General features: G+C 50.0%; 1 protein-coding gene across 2 annotated transcripts; it reads left to right on the top strand.

The window, feature by feature from the left end:
* The first annotated feature begins 13,240 nt into the window (after nt 1–13,240).
* On the top strand, nt 13,241–20,760 carry Pld4 (phospholipase D family member 4). Of its 2 annotated transcripts, XM_052184913.1 has the most exons (12): nt 13,241–13,355; nt 15,086–15,172; nt 15,618–15,784; nt 16,139–16,322; nt 16,625–16,745; nt 17,137–17,264; nt 18,527–18,727; nt 19,300–19,439; nt 19,553–19,718; nt 19,796–19,892; nt 20,194–20,386; nt 20,474–20,760. In XM_052184913.1, coding segments are annotated over exons 1-12 (1,512 nt in total). In that variant the 5' UTR covers nt 13,241–13,328; the 3' UTR covers nt 20,475–20,760. The 2 variants fall into 2 exon arrangements, with proteins under 2 accessions (XP_052040873.1, XP_052040872.1); XM_052184912.1 differs by having other exon boundaries at nt 20,194–20,760.
* The last annotated feature ends 2,935 nt before the right edge of the window (nt 20,761–23,695 follow it).

The raw sequence follows: 23,695 nt of genomic DNA, 5'->3' as shown, positions 1-23,695 counted from the left end.
ATTCTCGATTCAAGCCATAACAAGGAGTCATGGGGTGACTGTCAGCTGAGGGAAAATGCACAAAACAACAGCTTTCAGACGAGGCAACAGGCAAAGCGGGGCTGTGATCCCCTTGAGGGGACATGTGCGCGGACTGCTGCACTAGAGGGCAGTTCCTCCAGACATCATGGCACTGCTGAGCAGAGACAGATCGTAGACAGATCATCACAGCAGGAAGGACAGCAGCGAGGCTTTGCAGAACCAAGCAGGCAAGAGGAACGAACATGGGAGAGAGCAAGCCCTGGGCTGCACAGACTGGCCATGGCCTGCCATGTGGGAGAGACTGCAGGAGGCTGAAAAAGCAACCCCTGAGCAGGATGATGGCTGCGTGTACCTCGAGACTATGCCAGGCCCGGGACCGTCTGTGCCATCACCGTGTAGAGCGAGCTCGTAACACAGGACATGGGCCTTGGTGCAGCGATAGCCTCTCGTGTACTATCAGTAAAAAGCTGATGGCCTGTTAGCAAACATGGGGAGGGAACGGCAGAGAGCATGAGGATGAACCAGGAGGATCTACCGCGAGGTTGTGATGAGTCATAGGACGGACAGACAGACAGACGGATGGATGGACGAAAAGCCAAGACAAGGCTCAGATGCAAATAAAGGACCATGCTGCTTGGCATTGGCAGCCATAGAGAGTGAGGATAGATAAACATCTGCTGAGCTTAGTGCCTGCAGCTTGAAATAACAATACCAGGTCTCTGTCTAGAGACCTAGGAATGCCCTGTCATTACTAAGGAGCAAAGGGACATAGCCCTCCAAAGAATTACTTTGTGTTTGGTGCCCAACGTGGGGCTAGAAATCTAAGCTTAGAGCCTAAGAACTGGGTGGAGGGGACTGAGAAACCACAGGGGCAGTACAGAAGGCAGCTATCTAGAACAGACATACACATGCATGCGAGTGCATACACACACACACAACCTGCGGAACAGAAAAGCAGCTGATCTCTACCTGAGCCTTGGCACAGTAACTGGGTTTCCCCAAGTGTAGCATGATTCAGGAGAAGGGTTGGAAAAGAGTGCGTGTTACAGGCTAGATCTGACGTTGATGTGGTGAGGAGGCGCTTCTGCCTTGTCTTAGGGTGAACAGACACCATGACCAAAGCAAGTCTTATAAATAACAGCATTTAACTGGGGCTGGCTTACAGGTTCAGAGGTTCAGTCCATTGTCATCAAGGCAGAAACGTGGAAGCATCCAGGCAGGCAGGGTGCAGGAGGAGCTGAGGGCTCTATGTCTTTATCTAAAGGAAGCCAGGAATAGACTGGGCATGCTCAGGCATCTAGGAGGAAGATCTCCAAGTCCACCCCCACAGTGACACACTTCCTCCAACAAGGCCACGCCTTCTAATAGTTCCACTCCCTGGGACGAGCATACCCAAACCATCAATCACAGGGCTGTAGCTGGGGTGTACAGAGCACGTAGGGAGGACATAGAGTAGCTGAATTCAGCCCACAGAAAGGCTGCAGGCCAGGGAGGGATCAGGCATTTGGTGAGTTGCCCTTCCTAGCTGGTACCTCTGATGCCAGTTACAAACACATGGAAGGCAGAGACTCCTCTTCTCTGTGAGCTGAAAGGGAAGGGGCGGGGCCTGGCATAGCACCAGCTGTGGCTGACACAGGTAGACACAAGAAGAAATCCGAGTATAGATGAACTAACTGATCAGGTAACAAAAACATTTGAAGTTATGTTTAAATGCTAAAAGGGGGGAAAGACTGGGTCTGAAGCACCATAGATGTAAATAGTAAAATAAAATCCTTAAAGAGAATTAAACACATTAAGAAGATTAAGCCACACAAAGATGAAAAAGAATTTAGAGAAAATTAAATTCAGAAAAAGATAAGTCTAGAAGGCAATAACAGAGAAATAAATAAATGTACATAGAAGATTATGAAAAAAAGAAATGTGGATAAAAATGTTCTAAAAGGTGTGTAGAGGCTAAAGAAGACAAACTGACCGCAGACAGCCAGTGAAATACTGAGTTTAGATATTTCTTTTAAAAAGTCTCTTAGAAAGGAGAGAAAAGTTTCCAAAGGACGGAGAGAGGAAGAGCTAAAGGAAAGTCTCCAGAGGAAGGAGAGAGTTAAAGAGCGTAAAAAAGAAAATATTTTCCATGTTAAAAAATGGAAAACACTCTAGAAGGGGGCGTTTAGATGCCATATAGCTTTGCTTTGACTGTCAGCATAAAAATAATCATGTTCAGCAATGATTATAATTGTATATATTGTATTTATATATATTACAATATATAAAATTGTAATCATTACTCTCTTTAAGTGAGATCAGAATAAAACAGACTAAGAGAAAGAGAAGACTGAAAAATTACATGCTAGAACAGAGACAGTAGAACAGAAATTAGAGGATTTTTTAAATCAGAATAAAGAGTCCTCGGATGAGTCCGATCCGGATCCTACAAGGGCAGCGGAAAAGGCAGTTAGTTCCAGGTGAGAAAAGTCCACCAAGGCTTGAAAAATTAGCATGGCAACCCATAGAGATGCAATTTACCTAGTTAGAGGCCAGATTCTGGGGCTGGAGAGATGGCTCAGTGGTTAAGAGCACTGACTGCTCTTCTAAGTGGTCCTGAGTTCAATTCCAAGCAACCACATGGTGGCTCACAACCATCTGTAATGGGATCTGATGCCCTCTTCTGGGGTGTTTGAAGACAGCTACAGTGTACTTACATTAAATACAAACAAACAAACAAATAAATAACAAAAAAATCCAGATTCTGTTTAGAGCAATGGCACATAGCTCATGTGTTTCATTTTGTAGATATTGAACAATTAAAGTATGTTTATGGGCTAATCCATAATACAATCATTACCTGACCGGAATTCCAAGGGGCTTCTGCCTTGAGTTCTGAAAGGAACAGTTTTGAGATTTCACATTCATTAGAGGTGGCAGCTACCTTGAAGGTTCCTTTGCAGGCAGAAACTGATGGCGCTTATGAAATAGGTATCCATTAGAATACAGCAATATTTCAGACATTACGGCATAAGACATGTTACTGGCATAGCTAACAGTCTTAGAGGATAAGCAGCTGTCCGGAGAACTAATCGTGCTTTTCTTTGAAATCCTCATAATTTTAATGGCCGGTAGCCTCTGGTTGGCTTCTGAATGGTATAGTTAAACAGTATACTTAAGACAGCCCACAGCAAGTCTGTACCCCTAAGAAAATAGCCTCAGCTTCTATCCATACGGCATTGCCCAGTCAGACTTCCACAGCCTGGGACTTGCTCCTGGGCTATGGAAATAGCTATCTTAGTGTAATGAGCTGAATGAACCCCTGACACACCCATGATCTGTTCTTTTTGCTTAAAAAACAAAAACAAAAACAACTGCAAGTATTAAACCAACTACTTGCGCAAGTGTTGTTGCTTTACAGAGAAAACCCAGTGTTGCTTTGGCGATCTGAGCCCTGTGGGCTCCGTGCTTCTGCTTCTCCTCCCCTCTCCTGCAGTCATTGGGCGCAGAGCTCATAACCCTTCCTTACCCGGTACACCAGCAGCCAGGGCTGCTGTGCCGTGCAGTCTCTTGCTGTGCAGGCTGTCCTTCTGAACCAGCGCCAAACTGCCAGGAGACCCCATAGAGAATAACAGGCTAGGCTCAGCACACCAGCGGCCAGGGAGATGTAGCGGAAGTGATCGGGGCAGTGCCAGCGGGGTGATGAGGCAGGCAGTGCCCGCTAATGCTGCCATCTTGTGCAGGCATTTGCCTATGGTGATCCAGCATGCGGTCTCATCTCCAGTTCGGGTGGGCTCTGTCACAGTGCACGTCTACTGGGGCTTCCAGCGCCTGCTCCAGCTCATACTCACACTGGTCCTGGGCAGATGTCATGCACCATGTAGCAGCCTGTAGCTGACAGGCTAACCCTCTTTTGGAAGCCATGGCCACCCAGACCCAGAAGCCTCCTTCTCTTCCTGGCCATCTTGGAGACCCTAATTATATTGTTAAAGAGATGGTTAATAAACAAAGGGATAACAAAGACCCCCCCATACATCACATAGTACTTTATTTGCTTTATTTTTTTAATGCTAATAAACAAAAACAATAGCTGCTGAGAGACATTGGATCGTTGAAAAGACTGGCGGACTAAACCAGCCTGCAGCCTGGCGGTGGTGGCACACGCCTGTAATCCCAGCACTTGGGAGGCAGAGGCAGGCAGATTTCTGAGTTGGAGGCTAGCCTGGTCTACAGAGTGAGTTCCAGGACAGTCAGGACTATCAGAGAAACCCTGTCTCGAAAAAGCCAAAAATAAATAAATAAATAAATAAATAAATAAATAAATAAATAAATAAATAAATAAATATTTAAAAAATTAAAAAAAAAAAACCAGCCTGTGTACATTTGGGATGTCTGAACCTCAGAAGAGAGGGAAAGAAATGTGTTGCACTGGGGAAGAGGTTTTGCCTTTGTTTCAAAAGGAGAAGATAAGCCATGGATTCCATCCAAATTAATAAACATCAGGTTTGACTGGAGAGCCCCCCTGAAGATCCTGACTGAAGAGAAGAAGAAAGAAATCCAGAACGCCAACAAAGCAGGTAAAGTGTAAGCTCTGAGACTGAAACACAAAGACGTCTCCAGCCAGGACTCTAACTTAGCATGGCCAATATTCATTGTGTTGGCTACAAAATCCTTGGGACTCATCACACCTTCCTGTAAAATGGCATGGGTGAAAATTTATATTATAGTTTGGTTATACAGTCTGAACTAATGTATGAAGAAAGACAGATGTCTTATCCCCTCAAAAAAAAAAAAAAGCAGAAAATCATCTTTGACAGATCTGTGCACACTGCACATTCCATACATGTATTGATTCAGAAATGCTTATTACCTTTGGAAGTGTCTGTGTTTACAGACACTAACGAAGTTCAAACGGCGTTTACAGACACCAACGAAGTTCAAACGGCCCTGACAGGTGCACCTTGAAGATGCTGCAATGGACGCTGAGCTGCTGAGGCACAGTTACCCCACCACCCTGCCTGACCCTACCTCAGACTGCCTCAGTGCTGTTCACTTAAAAATCTGGGACATTTTCAAAATGGCAGCTAGATTGTCCAGCACCACAGACTATTCCAGCTGAGACTTTACGCCCTGCACTTCCACAAAGACTGAACAACAAATGGGCGGCTACCTTTCTTTCTTTTCTTTCTTTCTTTCTTTCTTTCTTTCTTTCTTTCTTTCTTTCTTTCTTTCTTTCTTTCTTTCTTTCTTTCTTTCTTTCTTTCTTTCTTTTTTTGGCTTTTTTGAGACAGGGTTTCTCTGTGTAGCCCTGGCTGTCCTGGGACTCACTTTGTAGACCAGGCTGGCCTTGAACTCAGAAATCCACCTGCTTCTGCCTCCCAAGTGCTGGGATTACAGGCATGTACAGCGGCTAGCTTTCTTAACACTGGCTGATATCCCAGTTTTCATTGACTCCCAAAAGAAAACAACACCTCCAGACAGCAGGAAGTGGTTTTAAGAGGATGACGCACCCTTCCCAAAGAGCAGAGTGGATGATTTGTGGCCATTTGGTGGGTGGATTGTTAATGGTCTTGATCATAGAGGACACAAAGAAGAAAGGTTAGATTCAGAGATTTCTTTTTCGTTTTTCTTTTCTCTATCCGTCCTTTTCTCCTATCTAATGCTAAAAACATGGTGGAGGAGATGGGATAAAAGGAAAAGGGGGTATATAGGAATGATAAGGGTAGATTATTGAATCTACTTTTAAATTAAAGAGCATTAGCAAGCCAGATATTTTACATTTGGTGTGGATTTACTATATTAATACAGATTTAAGATTATATCTTGTTACTACATGTATGTATGTTCCAACTCTTGTTTAAGGGCTGTATCTATTACAACTCATGTAAAAATTCAAGTTTAAGTCCTCTTAAAAACCGTTTATGATAATTAAGAAATGCAAGTTAGTGGCTAGTCAATTGAACTTAATGGTCATGGTAGATACTAATTTAGTTAATTATAGAAATAACCTCTCTTTAGCTTCCTATAGATGTTTTCAAAGTTAATCTGGTAGTAGACAGAGACAAGCAATTCAGATATACTATAGATAGATGGTCTTCAAAAACCTCAGAGAGCTACAGAATATGACATTTTAAAATGGTTTATTAATAGAAGGCTTTTCATGGCAGTGAGACTTGTCAGCTCCCGGTAGCACCCCATTCTACTTCAGAGACAATGATGGGCATCGAAGAACCGCCACACGGAGTGTGCTTCAAATGTGGCAAGTGCCCCTGCCCTGGCCTCAAGTCAGACAGCATGCAGAACAAACCGTGAATAAACAGGGCACCGAAGATGTCGCCTGCCGAGCTTTTCCAGGACCAGGTAGGCAATTCCTTCAACATTCCTGCTTCACAGAAACGCCTGTCAGATCTCCTGGGCCAGCAGGCAGGAGATGATCTGCAGTGGCACAGAAGAACGTCCGGGGACTGACAGGCAGCCAGGACCTCTGTCATTTCTATAGTTTTGGAAGCTGCTTGCTCTGTACTTAACCCTTCTCAGGTCTCTGATGGGGTCAAAGACTAGTTACAGTTTCACAATTAAGCTTAAATTGTTTAGGGTTTAAGAAAATGCTTTAAGGTCTAAGAAGATGTATTAAGGTTGGTAATGCAAGTCGCGATAGAAAATGATTTAGGTCCAGAGCCTTGGACTTGCCAAGATTGGCCAGATAATGAAGCACTCTATCCAACATTGTCAAATGCATGTAGTTTTCATAATTGTTCTTATTATATCGTTTATTGATGCTAAAGAAAGAGCCTTTTATTGGACTAAAGGAAGAGATGTGGGTATAATCTCTTGTGTACTGTGTGGAAACATCACCTGTCAATAAAAACCCTTGGCCTATAGGAAAGGGTAGAATAGGGGGTGAGACATTCAGGAGAGAGGTGGGGGTGGGGACTCTGGGAGAGTCAGGCGCAGGAAAATGCTCCACCCAGACTCAGAGGAAGTCAGAAGTATGGAACTATGGCAGACATAGAATAGTATAAGTGGGTTAGAATCTGTTAAGAACTAGCTAGAGACAAAGCCTAACTTGGCCTCGGCATCTATTCATAAATAAAATCTAGGTCATTATTCGGGAACTGTGGTGCAGGTGGAAAATCCTGGGGCTACAGCTTAGTCCTCGGTAGCACACAACTGGCCCAGTAAAATGCCTGCAAGCAAGTCTCAAACAAAAAAAGCAGCTTTGGCAAAATAAAGTCAGCATTGACTGATGGACACAGCAGAATCCAGAACCCAGTGACATGATGTCAAAAGTGGCCCAGAATGCAGAGGCCCCGTGAGAGAGCACATGCGTGATTTTTAATGTAGTATAGGTAGCCCATGGGGGCAAGAGAGACATGTTTTGAGAAAGTGCCATTCTCCCATTCTATTGACTGAAATAATTGAGTTGTTACTGCCCTCATCTAGCTTGAACCTCAGACTGTGGATTATTCCCTCAGCTTTCCTGGGCCATTGCCCCTAATCCATGTTTCTGTTCGCTAGGCTGTCCCTTCCCAGGCCTGCTCCCCACATACTTGCTGTTTGAGTCTTTCTGGGTTCTTTCTGCTGCAGCAGTCTGTTCTGGGGGCGGGGGGGATTTCACTCAGGCACACGCTCCTGGTCCGTCTCCTCTAAACGGAGACCTCCTGTTCTCTCCATCTTCCTCCTCTTCTCCTCCTTCTCTTCACTCTCCCTTCTTCTTCTTCTTCTTCTTCTTCTTCTTCTTCTTCTTCTTCTTCTTCTTCTTCTTCTTCTTCTTCTTCTTCTTCTTCTTCTTCTTCTTCTTCTTCTTCTTCTTCCTCCTCCTTCCTCCTCCTCTTCTCCTTCCTCCTCATGGTCCCTACCTGTGACTCCCAGCCCAGTAACAGAAACTCTCCCGCTTTTTATTCTCTCCAGGGATTGGCTACAGCCACCTTTTCTAACCAATAGTTTTAAATTTGGAGGTAAAGTTCACATAGGATCGGTTGGTGTATGTGAGGATCTGGGGGGGCATCGGTTGGTGTATGTGAGGATCTGGGGGGGCATCATTTGGTGTATGTGAGGATCTGGGGGGCATCGTTTGGTGTATGTGAGGATCTGGGGGGGCATCGTTTGGTGTATGTGAGGACCTGCACGACTGGGGGGAGGGGTGGTAACCAGATCTTGAGGGTCAGTATTTAGCATTTGAATATCTAACAGCACTAGACCAATCCCCCAACATTCGCTGGTTTTGTTTCAGATGGGAAGGCCACCCTCCAGGGTTCCCTGCCACCTCAGTCTAGGTTCTGCGGTCTCTGGAGGAACTGGGCCTGACTGGATTAATTTTTGGTAGATGAAAATAAGCGGAGAGTGTACCCTTCCGGTGGTGAGCCAAGTGGCAGCAGCAAAGCCCGCTCTGCCCAGACAAGCCTCCCTCCGGTTACCACGCCTGCGGCCTGTGCCTATTCCTGTACTGATCTCAGCGCTCTCCCTCCCTACTCACTCCCTACCCACGCCTGGCTTTGTTAGTTAGATACATTGGTTGAAAGAATGCATATAATGATGCAAATGAAAGTGTAAAGACACATAAATGGAGAAGTTTGCTAGGGTAAAGGGCAGAGTGCACCTGCTGCTCCCCAAGAAGGGCGCCATGTGGAGCCCACTGGAACTTGCTCTGCGGCGTTTCGTTTCCTAACCTTCCTCCTGTCTGATCGGCTTGGGCATCTTGTACCTGATGTAACCTTCTTATTTATTTTCCCATGTCCCTGACCTTACCATTTAATCTTGATATTTATTTTGACTGTAACAGTTCCACGTGTTGGAGACAGACATGAGAAGCATTCCAAATGAATCACAAAAGAAAACAGAACACAGCATTCATAGTTTGTGTGATAAATGCTGAGAAATCCAACTTAAGCCAGGACACAGTGGCACATGTCTATAATCCCAGCCCTTGGGGAGCAAAGATAGGTGGATCTCTGAGTTCAAGGCTAGTCTAGTCTACAGAGTGAGTTCCAGAACATCCAGGACTACACAGAGAAACCCTGTCTCAAAAATAAATAAACAAATAAATAAATAAATAATAAATAGAAAAAGAAAGACCTAATTAATAAGTGCCACCATCCCAGAGAAGGCAAGATAAAACAAAAATGCTCAAAGGAATAATGACAAAATAGTTTCCAAGTATGATGAAAGCTATAAACCCAGAGTCTAAAAACCCAGCCAAGAAAAAGACAAATGAAAACACCAAGAAACCTGTGGGGTGGCCTTTGTCACTATGATATGACCTGTAAGGGAAAAAGTTTGGTTTGGGCTCTGGTTTTCTCGAGTTTCCTCTCAAAGTCAAGAGCACAGGAGAACATGGGTTTGATCCTCCACACTGCTAAAAAGAAGAAGCAAGGCTCAGTCCAGGTGAGCTGGGCTCACCGCTGGGGGGTGGGGTGGGGGAAGCAGAGCAGCAGAGCTGTGGAAGGCTGTGTGGAGGCAGCTGCTGCCCCCCCCCCCCCAGCCAGGAAGCAGGCAGAGGGAGCAAGAGGGACCAGTTTGAGGAAAGAGTTGCACTCCAGGACTACACCCCTGTGACCTACTTCTGCCAACTAGGCCCCATCTCCAGAAGTTTCCAGCACCTCTCAATAACACCATCAAATTGTGACCTTATCAAAGGATTAACCATATACTGTAATGTCAGATTCGGTGGTTCAAACCTGCCACCCAAGGAACATGAGATTGAAGCATGGGGCTCATGATTTCAGGATGACATACAAAAATCCAGTCTCAAATCCAAAAGGCCGCTGGGTATGCCTGCACACACCTTTAATCCTAGCTTTGCAGAGGCAGAAACAGGAAGATATCTATACGTTCAAGCCTGGTCTTATATAGTGAGGTCCAGGCCAGCTAGAGCTACAAAGGGAAACCCATCCTTGAAGAAGAAAATGAAGAGGAGGAAGAAGAGAAGGAGGAGAAAGAGTAGGAGGAGGGAGAAGAGGAGGAACAGGAGAAGGGGAAGGGGGAAGAGGAGAAGGAGGAGGAAGAGGAGAAGAAGGAGGAGGGGAAGGGGAGAAGGAGGAAAAAGAGGAGAAGAAGGAGGGGGAAGAGGAGAAGGAGGAGGGGAAGGAGAAGGAAGAAGGGGAGGAGGAGATGAAGTATTTTGCCCTGTGATAGTAGGAAAGATGCCTTGAAGATAACTCAGGAATTAGCAAGACCTAGGCTCACGCATAAGAAAGTGTCAATCCCCCATCAGGCTTTGCTTTGGGAAGAGTACCAGGATGGCCCACTTACAGGCTGTTGGGATGGTTGCTTCTCTGCTTTGTTGCCATGTTGAGCCAAGGTTGTTGCAGCCATGGTACAAGTCAACCTTGGTTTTTTAAATATCTGAACCATTAAGGTTATTGGGGTATCGTGGGAATTCTGGAAATTTGGTTTCTTTTTTTTAAAAAAAATGCAGAAATATTATAAGAATATGTTTTCATTTTAATCCCATGTGTGCGGACCACCTGCTTCGGGTGGTCCACAGCAGGTGACTGATTTGCCTCAATTTGTCTCATGCTCTAGCAGAATCATGGCTTTGCCAACTGCAGATAGTTTCTGTGAGTGTGTGCTATTTGGAATTCTAGGGATTTTTCAGAGGGTATAAAAGTGCTGGAGCCCCAGTAGGCATTGTTGGTGGTTGTGTGTGGGGGATTGGTGTTTTAGTGGTTATGCTCAGAGAAGAAACAAAAAATTAGATTCCTCTCTCTCTCTCTCTCTCTCTGTCTCTCTCTCTCTCTCCTCCTCCTATTCTTCTTTCTCTCCTATCTAATAATAGAGATTGAAGCCAGGGAATAAAGTGTGGGGAAAAAGAACCCACAAAGTTCTTTGCAAACCAGCTACAATGGGGACTTAAGCTGGAGAGACAGCTCGGCAGTTCAGAACATTTGCTGCTCTTCCAGAGAACTAGGGTTCAGTTTCCAGCGCCCACACAGAGGCTCACAATTGTCCAGGTCCAGGGGATCTGATGCCCTCTTCTGGTCTCAGATCACTGACCCATGTGGTGCACGCACAGGCAAAACACAGTACAAAAAATTATGGAAGACTCTTGGGGGTAGAGTCAATAAATTCTGTACTGTGAGGCGGCCATGACCCTTTAGGGGCAAGGCACAGAGACCGGTGAAGTGAATAAAGTGAAATGTGCAGTGTCCCTGTGAGATGGTTTGTATATGCTCGGCCCGGGAGTGGCACTATTAGAAGATGTGGCCCTGTTGAAGTGGATGTGTCACAGTGAGTGTGGGCTTTAAGACCCTCATCCAAGCCAGGCGGTGGTGGCACACGCCTTTAATCCCAGCACTTGGGAGGCAGAGGCAGGTGGATTTCTGAGTTTGAGGCCAGCCTGGTCTACAGAGTGAGTTCCAGGACAGCCAGGGCTACACAAAGAAACCCTGCCTCGAAAAAACCCAAAAACAAACAAACAGACCAAAATCAAGACAAATCCATCCCAAAGCAGTGCTATGCGCCATGCCTGGTCCTGGCCTGCGCTGCAGCGGGGGAGGGGAGTTGCGGCAGATGTGCTTGGGTTTCCTTGAAGCTACAGGGCTTGCCCTCCTATACCTGAAAAGTATTTGTTGAGAGCATCAGGGATCCCTGCACTGCTTTCAGGCAGGAGAAAGACCCTGTTCCACTGAACAGTAAAAGAGGATGCTGTCCCTCAAGAACACAGTGATATTCAGGCATGCAGTGGCTTGACTTCAAGAGGCTACCTTCTGTGTCCTGGAAAGGACAGCCAGCCCTATGGTAAGGTCCTGAGACTTTAGCGCAACTGACTCCATGATGGAAGTTCCACTCAGACTGTAAAACTCAGCATGCTGACAGCATCACCAAAATTAAAACAAAGACCTAATCCATCAAAATGCGTAGTTCTGGGAAAGTCTCCGAATGTACTAACCTTGCTTTTTGGCTTCTGTAGTTCAGCTTCTGGATAACTGTTCTTGTTAACTAAAGTTTATCAACCCAGGACATGATTTTTGTGCTTAAAAGCTCACCCTGAGAAAGGCTAGGAGCTACACTGGGATTCTGAACATCCAGTGTAGTTGCTGGCTGGCTAATAAGGACTTTCTATTGGCTTAGGGCCATGTCTGAGCTGTCTTCTCTGGTGGATAACCCACAACAACCCCAAAGCCACCTTAAGGCATCATCCCACAGGAAGTGAGGCATCATCCCACAGGAAGTGAGGCATCATCCCACAGGAAGTGAGGCATCATCCCACAGGAAATGAGGCATCATCCCACAGGAAGTGAGGTATCATCCCACAGGAAGTAAGGCATCATCCCACAGGAAGTGCAGGATGGGACTCTTCTGTTCACTTTCTGGCTCACCAGGCTTGATATCAGTTGCTGAGGTCAGGCTCTTGCCATCAGGAATGCTCCCCATCCTGGGAGGTTGGCATCCGTCCCCTGAGGACACTCTGAGGCCAGATCCCTGAACAGAGGCCTACCACCTGACAAGGGGGAGGGAGGTCAACCTAGACCCTGATCAAAGTTGGGACTGTTCCCAAGATCCTGATCTAAAGGCAATGAAGTTTGTTCTTCAGAATATCCTTCTTGGAATATGAGGGGAGGCAGAATCCCTGCAAGGATCTTCTAGCCTTTTGGACAGGCCAGGGGACAGCCTCACCTGAATTTCTCAGCAGGATGAGTCATGGCTACCTCCAAATCCCAGCTTCCCTTGCAGCTAGGTATGGCTCCGTGACCAAGCATAGATTGAGTTGTAGGTAACACATAAATGGAAGTTCCCTTTTTGAACTCCAGAAGTGGTCTGGGGATGCTTTGTTCTGTGCTAGGGATATGGAGGTGATGCCTGGACTTTGGAAGGCCTTCTAGGGCTGTGAAGCTTGGATTCCAGGGCTTGGAGGCAGAGACTTCCTGTGACTGTGTCACTGATGTCTTCCCCAGAAACTGGTTGCAGGCCATGGTTGGTGGGTCCAATCAGGCCCCACCTTCCACCATCTCCACCTCCTCCCATCAGGACTATCATTGCCCAATTTGTCAATTAGCTTATGATGCAATTTCAGTAACACTACCAGCCTTCAATGCACAAGCCCCTGGAGGACAGTTAGGTCAGTTTGAGGCGCTCTTACTTGAGTGCTTGCAGTTAAACTTAATTCCAACATTTGGTTTATGACTGAGGGGCTCTCTCAAGAAGCAGGTAGGGTAGATTTTCTCCAGAGGTGAAAGTTCTCAGCTCCGCCCTCTAGAGGCCCCGCTCGGTCCTGAGGTGGGGGTGGGGTGCTTACAACAAAGAGGAAGTGGACAGAAGGGGAAGCAGGCCAGAGAGGAGGCAGGTGCCTGCACAGGCGAAGCCTGCACACAGCGTTTGGAGCCAGGATGGACAAGAAGAAAGGGCACCCAGAGGTAAGTGTTAGCCATGCTGGAGCCGGACAGAGGGCCTCAGGGGGGGTGTCTGTTCACCTCCCGCAGACCCATCCTCCCAGCACCCTAGACCCCACAAACCACCCGGATTGGCTGGCAGATGACTGTCACTCCTTGCTTGATCTATGGATCCAGAATCACTGGATATCAAAGTCTCCAGCCACTAGGCAGTCATGTCCTATCCCACTGGGCTCCACAGTTTAGCTCACAGGGCAGGAACCCCAGAACCTTAAGGATCAGGAGGCTCAAAGCCCATCTCCCAGATCACCCCACTTCTGAGATGCCAGTACCAGGGAGCGTTTCTCTCTAGTCAGACAGTCCCACCCAAGGATTCGAAAGACTCACACGGAGCAAGGATGGGGCAGGTCGGCAGCTGCTTAGAGCCACCCTTCATGGGTCTCCTCTCCTGACCCCAGCTGCCAGTGGTCACAAGGAAGTCGGAGGTCTGTGGCCCTTGCAAGTCCTAGATTACAGCTGCTGCATTCTTGCCTTTCTGTCAGTCCGACTATTTTAAGGGATGAGAACATTTCTCTCAGAGCAGCTGGGAGAGGAAGGCCAGCAGCTCTTTGAGGGACAGCCCAGCCTGGTAACCCTGGTCCAGAACCTCATGTCTGTGTCCCACTGGACATTATAGAGATTGGTTGGAGCCAGAAGCTAGGGTTCTGAAGCTGCCCTGGTCACCTGAGCTGCCTGCTGTGGGTCAGGGTGGGAGACATACCCAAGAGCATGAGCAGCGCTCTGGGTGCAAGTGACCTCCTGACTCCCCTTTTCAAGGAACTCTGGTGAGAGGGTGCTGGGCCTCTGTGGGTGACTCTGGTTTCATAGCACCCCCCCCCCCATCCTCTCACTGTGGTTTCTAGGCCCCACTTCCCTGTAACACTGGGCTCCAGGAGCAGACAGAGCTCCAGGCCTGGCTCCTGTCATCCACTCCCTGTGCTGAGGCTAGCCACATGTCTGCAGGCCGCTGTCCAAGACAACCCCTCGAGGACAGTGGGATTGGTCCCACTGCTCTCACAATGACCACAGAGCTGAAGAAGCCACCAGATCACACCACCAGCCACCTACAGTGCCTTAGGCTCCAAACAGCATCCAGACTGGGAGGGAGGGAGGTCAGCTCCTTGCAAGTGTCTGTGCCAGGAGCTGTGTGACCCATTTGGGGTACACAGGGCCTCCCGAAGAGTTGGCCTGGCTCTTTGTAGAGTGACCCTTCTGAGGGAACGTGGCGAGTTCTCCATCCCAACTAGCTGTCCCCTCCCTTGCCCTCCCCAGCCTCGACAGCAGTGCAGGGTTCCAGACCCAGCTCTTGGTCACCCTCTTGCCATGCGCCTCTCTACAACCAGCCGCCTACCCTTGGGGCCAGCCTCAGGGGCCAGCTGGGGAAGGGAAGCAGCTGCTCATAGCTAAGAAGGAAGGATGGATGAGACAGCCCAAGCAGAAACTGAACTTTCAGGCCTGGTTTCACTTGTGGTTGGAACAAGGAACCGAGATTCACATACTCAAGACACCCGCATCAGGGGATGCTGAGGGAGCCAGGGGGTACAAGCAGGACTCAGGCCCGGGAAAGGTGTGGGCTCAGCCTGCCTGGCTTCCACGGGAGGCCATGTCTGAGCTGTGACTGATGTCTGAAGGCTGGAGAGTGCCTCCCTAGGGACCACCTAAGGAGGTGACGCCATGGAGCTGGGGTTGCTGGTGACACAGACTGTTCTGTACAGATGCTGATGCCTCTCCAGACAGCAGTGGAGGTCCCTGACGGGCCCTGCTCCACTTCGCCTCATGATCCACACAACGGAGTTGGCATGGTAGGACAGGAGATCCTAAGGGAGGGCTGGCCGGGGACTCAGCCCTCTGAAAACAAGCTTGAACCCAATTTCTAATCAGAACCACACCCAAACTTTCTTAATTTCCCAACAATTAGGCCCTGGGGCTTGATTAGAGGGTACAAAACTAGCCCTGCAGTGGTGTGTGTGTGTGTGTGTGTGTGTGTGCGCGCGCGCGTGCTTGTGCGTGCGTGCAAGCAAGGCTACCTCCTAGACTGTTGCATATCTTGTCCACGTGTCCTCGCTGCAAAGTGGACCATAGAGAGAACTATGGACCACCTACCCCACCCAGGCCTTGCTCTGTGTCTCCCTTACCCCCTCCTGCTCACCCCTAATCCCTCCCCAAGAGCCTGGGCAGTTATCTGTTATAGTGCAGGGAGGGCTGTCTTGGCTGCTAGGAAGGCTGCTGGAGTGTCTGTTCCTGCAGGTACTGAGGGTGCTGGCTGTTCTGGGACTCAGCTCCATGACTCTCATCTTGTTCCTGTGGCAAGGGCCCACTTCTTTCACTAGTCATCAGATGGTCCCTGAGGAAGTACCCTCCTGGTCCTGGGAGACCCTGGAGGGAGACACTGGGCGGCAGAGCAACTCCTGTCAGTGAGTGAACACCAGGGGATCTCATGGGGTTGTGGGCTATGTGGCTGCCTCACTGGGTCCCTGAATTGGTGACATCGCTCACAGTAAGGCTGTGCTTGTCTCAGGGATGGAGACTGGATTTCCCCCAGAACCCCCGTGGCCCCTCTAGGCTGAGCATGCCCCATCCCCCAGGTTCCTCATTGTATAGTCCCCTGAATATCACCATGCTTCGGCTTGGGGGGCTCGGGCTAAATCTTCCCATTTCACTGTCCTCTTTCTGTCCCTTCAGCCTGGGGTCAGGCCCTGGAGCTGCCCTGGGGTCAGGCCAGCGGCTCCGACGGATACAGCTTGGTCTGCTTTGGCTTCCGTCCCTAGGCTCGTCCTTGTGGAAAGTATCCCCGAGGACCTGACATTTGCACCTGGCAGCCCCACTGCCCAGCCCCTGGCCCAGGCGTGGCTGCAGCTTCTTGATTCTGCTCAGGAGAGTGTCCATGTCGCCTCGTACTACTGGACCCTCACCGGGCTGGACATTGGAGTCAATGCCTCCTCTTCTCGGCAGGTTGGTCCTTGGTTTTGCTTTTTGACTCTGAGGCATGGGTCTCTCCCTGGATGCCAAGGACTCAGCAAGTCAGGCTGAGTCAAGTCTGTTCAGAGCTCAGGGCTCAGATTTTGGCTGGGGCTGGGTTAGAGCAAGGCCAGGCCCCTTGGGTGGCTTCTTGGGACAGGGACAGAGGGACTGAGGATTGTGCGTGCATGATATCATTTATTTGGCCTCTAGTCATGAACCAAAACTTGGCATACCCTGGACTGTGGGCAAAGAGCCAGCCTGAGCTAGCTTCTCATAGTATCCTGGTTTTGCAGGGAGAGGCCCTTCTACAGAAGTTTCAACAGCTCCTTCTCAGGAACATCTCTGTGGTGGTGGCCACCCACACCCCAACGTTGGCCAATACATCCACCGACCTCCAGGTCTTGGCTGCCCATGGTAGGTGTCTGCACGCTGGGGCTCTGCTGTGCTGAGGTCTGGCACCAGGAGATAAAGCCAAAGACTAGCAGGGTTGCTGGGGCAGATGGAAAAGTTTCTCCAGGACCCTGGAGGACTTGAACTCGGGGCTGAGAAGAAGACATTAGAGAAAGCCTTAGGTTAGAGGCGACAGGAAACAGTGGTGGGCACAAGCATCGTCAAGGCTGTGACCTGGACTGTCTAGCGGGGTCTTGGGAAGCCTGCACCTTGGTTTCCTCACCTGCAAGAGCCTTGCTCATGGGGTCATTCTGAGGGTAAACGAACGAACACAGACAGAGCTCTTAGGCGGCCCTGAAACCAGCATTGAAGAGCCAGCTCTCCGTCCGTCTGTCCGTCTGTCTGTCTGCCGCAGGTGCCCAAATACGACAGGTTCCCATGAAACAGCTTACTGGGGGTGTCCTACACTCCAAATTCTGGGTTGTGGATGGTCGGCACGTCTACGTGGGCAGCGCCAACATGGACTGGCGTTCCCTGACTCAGGTGGGTGCTGAGGCCGGGGGATGGGAAGAGGCCCAGGTGCAGCTTCTCCCCTCGCCGTCTCCAAGGGCTTCAGTTTCTGAAGAGAGCTGGTGCCATGAGGAGTCGGCAAACAGAGCCTTGGGGAACACGCCACTCTTGTCATACCGCCATAGTGGGGCCAGTCAGAGTTGGTCCCACCAGTTCTCAGGTTCCACATGACCCTGCACTCAGGCCCTGGGACAGCACGCTTGAATAGATGCTCAGGCCGTGGGCCACAGGAAGGCTGGGGAGACAGCTCGGCCAGTGAGGTGTTTGCCTTGCAAGCACAAGAACCTGAGTCTTATCGTTAGAATGCAGGTGGAAGGCTGGTGTGGCAGAGCACACTTGCAGTCCCAGTGACGGGGGAACTACAGATTGGAGGATCTCTGGGGCTGGCTGCCCAACCAGCCTCTCCCATCAGCAAGCCAGGGTCCCAGTGAGAGGCCTTGTCTCAGAAAACCAAGATGGAGGGCTGAAGAGATGACCCATCGGTTAAGAGTACCGTCCCATCTTCCGGAGGACTCAGGTTGGCGTTCCAGCAGCTGTGTGGTAGCACACAGCAAACCAAAGTGTAACTTTAGTCCCAGGAGATCCGATGCCCTCTTCTGACCTCTGTAGGCACCAGGCATGCGCAGACAGACATGTAGGTGGGACATAGCCATACACATAGACTACAACAATAGTAATAATAAAAACCAAGACGGATACCTCCTGAGGCATGACACCTAAAGTAGTCTTCTGACTTCCACATGTGCGCATGTACCCGCGCACATACGAACACACGTGCTGGCGTGTGCACACACATGCACACAAAGGTACGGTAGATTACAAAGTCTGAGGCTTTTTAGAAGTGTTACATTTCAAAGGCCTGAGTTGTGGCTCAACAGAATAACATGTGATTAGCATAGCACACCCCTAGGGCTGTTCTCTCTGTCTCTGTCTCTGTCTCTGTCTCTCTCTCTGTCTCTCTCTCTCTCTCTCTCTCACACACACACACACACACACACACATACACACACACACCTGTCAGTGCAAACAGTAGACATAACGTCAGGAGTTACCACTCAGTAGAATTTAACAATGGTTTTATTTCCTTTGTGTTTTCATGAATTTTCTACCCTGGAGCTGATGGCGCCCAGTGGCTGCCAGCTGCACAGGAATTACCCCTGCCTTCCGCCCCTGGTGGTTTCCACAGAGCCCCAGGAGGTCTTTGCTCTAGTGTCTACCGACCCTGATCCCTACAGGTGAAGGAGCTTGGCACTATCATCTACAATTGCAGCAACCTGGCTCAAGACCTTGAGAAAACCTTCCAGACCTACTGGGTGCTAGGGACTCCCCAAGCCATTGTCCCTAAAACCTGGCCTCGCAACTTCTCATCCCACATCAACCGCTTCCATCCCTTGCGGGGTCTCTTCGATGGGCTTCCCACCACAGCCTATTTCTCGGTAAGATGACCCATGAGAACCCTGGGGCTGCTGCAGGAGGCGGGCTCCACACTGGGGCAGGATGCTGGGCCACCGCCCGGTGAGAGAGAGGAACTGGAAGGAGGCAGGCCTGAGATCCCAGGACTCTCCAGACTGTGGAGGGCGCTTAGGGCCAAGAAGCTGTGGCTGGGTACAGGGAAGAGTGGGGAGACCGGAGCATTGATTATTCTTTCCTCTGAGGGAACAGAGGCGATCCCAGCAGCTCCGTTTCCACCAAGGGAAGTCCCTTGGTTGGTCCAGAGACAGATCCACAGCAGAGACTGTAGCAGATGGGGCAAAGCCCACTAGACATGCAGAGTCCATCTGGAGAGAGTGGATCCACTTCCCAAGCCAGACAGCCTGTAAACGGGCCAGTCCCCAGAGCCCAGCGTGCCTGGGGCCTCCCTCACAGGCCTCAGAAGCACCTCTGGCCATTGGGGGATGGTCTCAGTCAGCACATGGGGTTTCTTAGGTAGTGGGCAATGGCGTCATGAGCTTAGGAAAAGCCTGACTCAAGGGTGGCAGTGTTCTGAGAGATGCTTGTCCCACTGCAGGCCTCCCCTCCCTCCCTCTGCCCGCACGGCCGGACCCGGGATCTGGACGCAGTGTTGGGAGTGATGGAGGCAGCTCGCCAGTTCATCTACGTCTCGGTGATGGAGTACTTCCCCACCACGCGCTTCACTCACCCTGCCAGGTGGGTCTGAGGTCCACCCTCCTGACGGGCAGGTCCTAGGCACGGTGGACCTGCAGGTGAGACCCCCTGCTCACCTTGGTTTCAGGCAGAGAACACTGAGCCTCTCTTCCTAGGTACTGGCCAGTGCTGGACAACGCACTGCGGGCAGCGGCCTTCAACAAGCATGTGCGTGTGCGCTTGCTGGTCAGCTGCTGGTTCAACACAGACCCCACCATGTTCGCTTATCTGAAGTCCCTGCAGGCTTTCAGTAACCCCTTGGCCCACATCTCCGTGGACGTGGTAAGAAACTGACCTTATAAGTTGCAGGGGAAAGGGAAGTTTCTTCTCCCACCCTAACTCTCTCCTAATCCCTGAAGAAAGTCTTCATTGTGCCTGTGGGGAATCACTCCAACATCCCGTTCAGCCGCGTGAACCACAGCAAGTTCATGGTCACAGACAGGACGGCCTATGTAGGTGAGTGGACGGAGTGAGATGTACAGGAGGACAGAGAGCTGGACAAGAGAGATATGCTCATATATTCTGGGAGCCAGACTCTTAGCCCAGCTTGCCGGGTGAAGCCCTGAGCACCGGGGCCCAGAATGCTGGTAATGAACTGACTGCATCTACAGGAGGGGCCACCACGCCTGGGGTCTGATGGCAGCACTGTGGTCAGTGTTCTGAGCTTTCCTTCAACCCGTAGCAAGGGCCACAGCACGGGCTGGACTGCAGAGGACACAGGCCCAGGGATCAGTGTCTCTCCCTCCCCCTCCTCCAGGCACATCTAACTGGTCAGAAGACTACTTCAGCGGCACCGCTGGTGTGGGCCTGATTGTCAGCCAGAAGACCCCCAGTGCCCAGCCAGGCGCGACCACCGTGCAGGGGCAGTTGAGGCAACTCTTTGAACGAGACTGGAGCTCCCAATACGCCATGGGCCTGGACAGACAAGTCCCGAGCCAGGACTGTGTCTGGTAGGGCTGGGGGCTGGTGCCTTTGACTCCGGCCTACAGCTCTAGGTGGACAGTTATACTCACCAGGCCTCCATCTACCCAACTCAGAAACCGAGAAAGCAAAAGACCATCACAGCGGGCTGAGATTGTCATCTGACAAACAGACGACAGAGCTTCCGGCAGAGCTCTAAATGGCTTTTAAGTGAAGAAGAGAGTAAAGCAGAGGAAGACACGCAGTGACATGGAAAGACAGCAACTACATATATGTCACCCCAGAACCCGGTTGTTCCTCCCTGGCCTACCTATGATGAGTGGCTAGGGACGTTCCCAGATGTAATGTCGGTGCTGTCCAGCCACAACCCCTAATAAACCCTGCCACCAGCTTGCAGACCTGACCCCGGTCAAAAGTGGGCGTTTCTGTGTTCCCTCCCTCCCTCTTGTCTGTGGTGTGTGTGCGTATTTAAGTCACACAGATGCATGTGCCATGCATGTACAATATCCAAAGGTTGGCACCAGGTATCTTCCTTCACCTTAGTTTTTCAGACGGGGTCTCCTTCTGAACCCAAGGCTTGCTGGATTGGCTAGACTAGCTGTCCATCAGACAACAGAATCCCGTTTCTGCCTCCCTAACATAAAATACAAGGCACTGGCTTTTTACCTAAGTGCTAGAGACCTGAACTCAGGTTCCCACGTCTCCAGCAGAGCCTTTACCTAACAAGCCACACTCCTAGTCCCTATGGGTCATTTTCTCGCTATGCGTGAGCCCTGGTTTTCTGCCAGCCTCCGAGGAAGTGAGTGTTGAAAGGGCTTTGTCATGACTTAACCCACAGGTTTACCTGCCCAGGCGAGGGTTCAGCCTCTGTGATCCCCCACTTTCCTCAGGATCCCTTAGGATATCGTCCTTGAAGCAGCAAAGCTGTCTCACAAGCAAGGTGTCCCACTGAGTGTGTTCAGGACACACGGGAACCCCTTTACCCCAAGGACTCCCCAAGACTTCATGGTTATGGTCACTCTAGCTAAGCCCTGTGTTCATGAAAGGAAGTTTTGTCTCTGAACTGGGGCTTGGGGTTGGAGCTGGAAAGGAGCAGCAGTGGAGGAGCCCAGCCAGCCTCGTCAGGATCTGGAACTGTGGCTCACTGTTGCGCAGGATGCGGAGACGTGGGGACACAGGGGGTGTAGAAGGATGGGGTGGGGCTGAAAGGGATGGGCTCAGGGCTGCATGGCTATTATGGGGGGTGGGATCAGGTCCCTGCCAGGAAATGGTAGATAGTGTCCTGAAGACCAGTATTAGAGCTTTTCTTCTTTGTTTTGTTTTGTTTGTTTTTGTTGTTGTTGTTGTTGTTGTTGTTGTGGTTTCTCTGTATAGTCTTGGCTGTCCTGTAACTCACTCTGTAGACAAGGCTGGCCTTGAACTCAGAAATCTGCTGCTTCTGCCTCCCAAGTGCTGGAATTAAAGGCGTTCATCTTTTGATATCAACCCAGAAGGACTGGCCTGAAGGAAATTCTTTTTTTTTTTGGATTTTGGTTTTTTCGAGACAGGGTTTCTCTGTATAGCCCTGGCTGTCCTGGAGCTCACTCTGTAGACCAGGCTGTCCTTGAACTCATAAATCCACCTGCCTCTGCCTCCCAGATTGCTAGGATTACAGGCGTGTGCCACCAACGCCAGGCCTGAAGGAAGTTCTTATCCTGTGTGCTGAGGCAGGGCATGAAGCCATTGTTTGGGATGGAGTCCTGACGTTTGATGCTGGGCTGATACTGAGTTGGAAGTCTTACTTATTTCTGACCAGCACTCAGGCCTGCCTGCCCCACTGCTGTCACAAGGGTCATTGTGGCTGGAGCTCAGGGATGCTTTGGGAGTGTGGAGAGCACCGGATACTAAACAGATGTCCGGGTCCTTCTCTCCTATAGCCATGAACACCTTCTCTGCCCTCTCCTTCCCTCTGTGCTCAGACAGAGCTAATAGGATCACACCAGGCAGGGGCCAAGCCAGGGTGGGCCTGTTTCACCCACTGGTATCAGTGCGAGACCTCCTGGTATATTCTAAAAGAGATCCATCTTGACAGGCTTAGGAGACAGTGGGGGGCTTGTACTATGACATGGCCCTTCTTGAGGTGGCAAAGAAAGTTTTAGTGGGCTCCATGGTATCCAGTTCCTGGTACTCATACTCCTGTGTACTCTTGCCTCGAGTGTGGGCAAGGCTCATGTCTTGTAAAAGAACACACAAGACAAGGGATGTCACATCCTCAGTTGAGTGAGACTGTACCATCATCTGTCTGGGAGTCTGTGACAGAGAACCCAATAGCTTCCAGGAAACAAAAAAGATGAGGTCGTCTGTGTTCACCCAGCTCCCTGGCAACTGACATAGCAATCATGGCTACTTCAGTGGTTCCTATACTTCTATCTGGAGATGAAACAGAGCCCCTGCTTACATCTGATGGCATCCCCGTGGGGCCTTGAGCAGAGGGCTTGCAGAAGACAGGCAGGGACTCCTGACCCCTAGAAGCTAGGAATAATAAATGTGCACTAGACAGACTCTGTAGTGTTATTGGGCACACATCAAGTTTGGCTGGCACTTGTAAATCAGGCCACACAGAGGCTGGGCATTCTGGGCAAGGAATATTATAGCTGCTCCTGTCTATGGGGCAGAGATCAGCTTTCCTCAACTTGGCTGACCCAACTTGGCTGACTCTCCAGCCTGTGTGGCTACTCATGGAGACACAGAAGAGCCCAACCTCTCCTCTCTGGACTTTCCCCTACACACATCAGCTGCCACCCTCCTAGCCTCTGTGGGTAGCTTTCGGAGTAGCCAGTACTCACACCGCCCCACAAGCCATCCTGTCTGTGAGACAAGGAATACTTGTTGCCAAGAGCCTCTGTGGGTCAGGAGGAAGCTAAGTCCAAGTTTCAGTGTCTCCCTGGGAACAGTGAATACCAACCAGGAGGGCATCAGCAGGCAGTTGGGAGGTTGTAGAAAGCCCCTGGCCCTGCTCCAGTAACGTGTGAATTCGCTTCAGACTGACAGAAGGTCACTCAGGTAAAAGCAACTTCTGATTATGAGCCAAGACCCTGCTAAGCCTCCAGGGCAACTGCACTCTGTTGGCCTTACTCCACACAAATGCTCCCTCCTAGCGCTGCTGTCCAGCTGGCGGGAGGGGTGTGCTCCTGTCCCCTGCCCTATCATAAACTCGGGGCCCTGATATCTTCCTCTGTACCCATGAGGTCTCTGGCTGTGGGTGTGGTCGTCAAACCCACATGAAATGGCAGCCAGTCTAAGATGAAGCTCGCTCTGGTTTCTGGAGCTATACGGTAGAGACGGAGATTGCAGGAGGG

The sequence above is a fragment of the Apodemus sylvaticus genome, chromosome 6, assembly GCF_947179515.1.
Source record: "Apodemus sylvaticus chromosome 6, mApoSyl1.1, whole genome shotgun sequence".
Lineage (NCBI taxonomy): Eukaryota > Metazoa > Chordata > Mammalia > Rodentia > Muridae > Apodemus > Apodemus sylvaticus.
The sequence above is the reverse complement of the archived record's forward strand: the minus strand, read 5'-3'. Positions and strand labels throughout refer to the sequence as shown.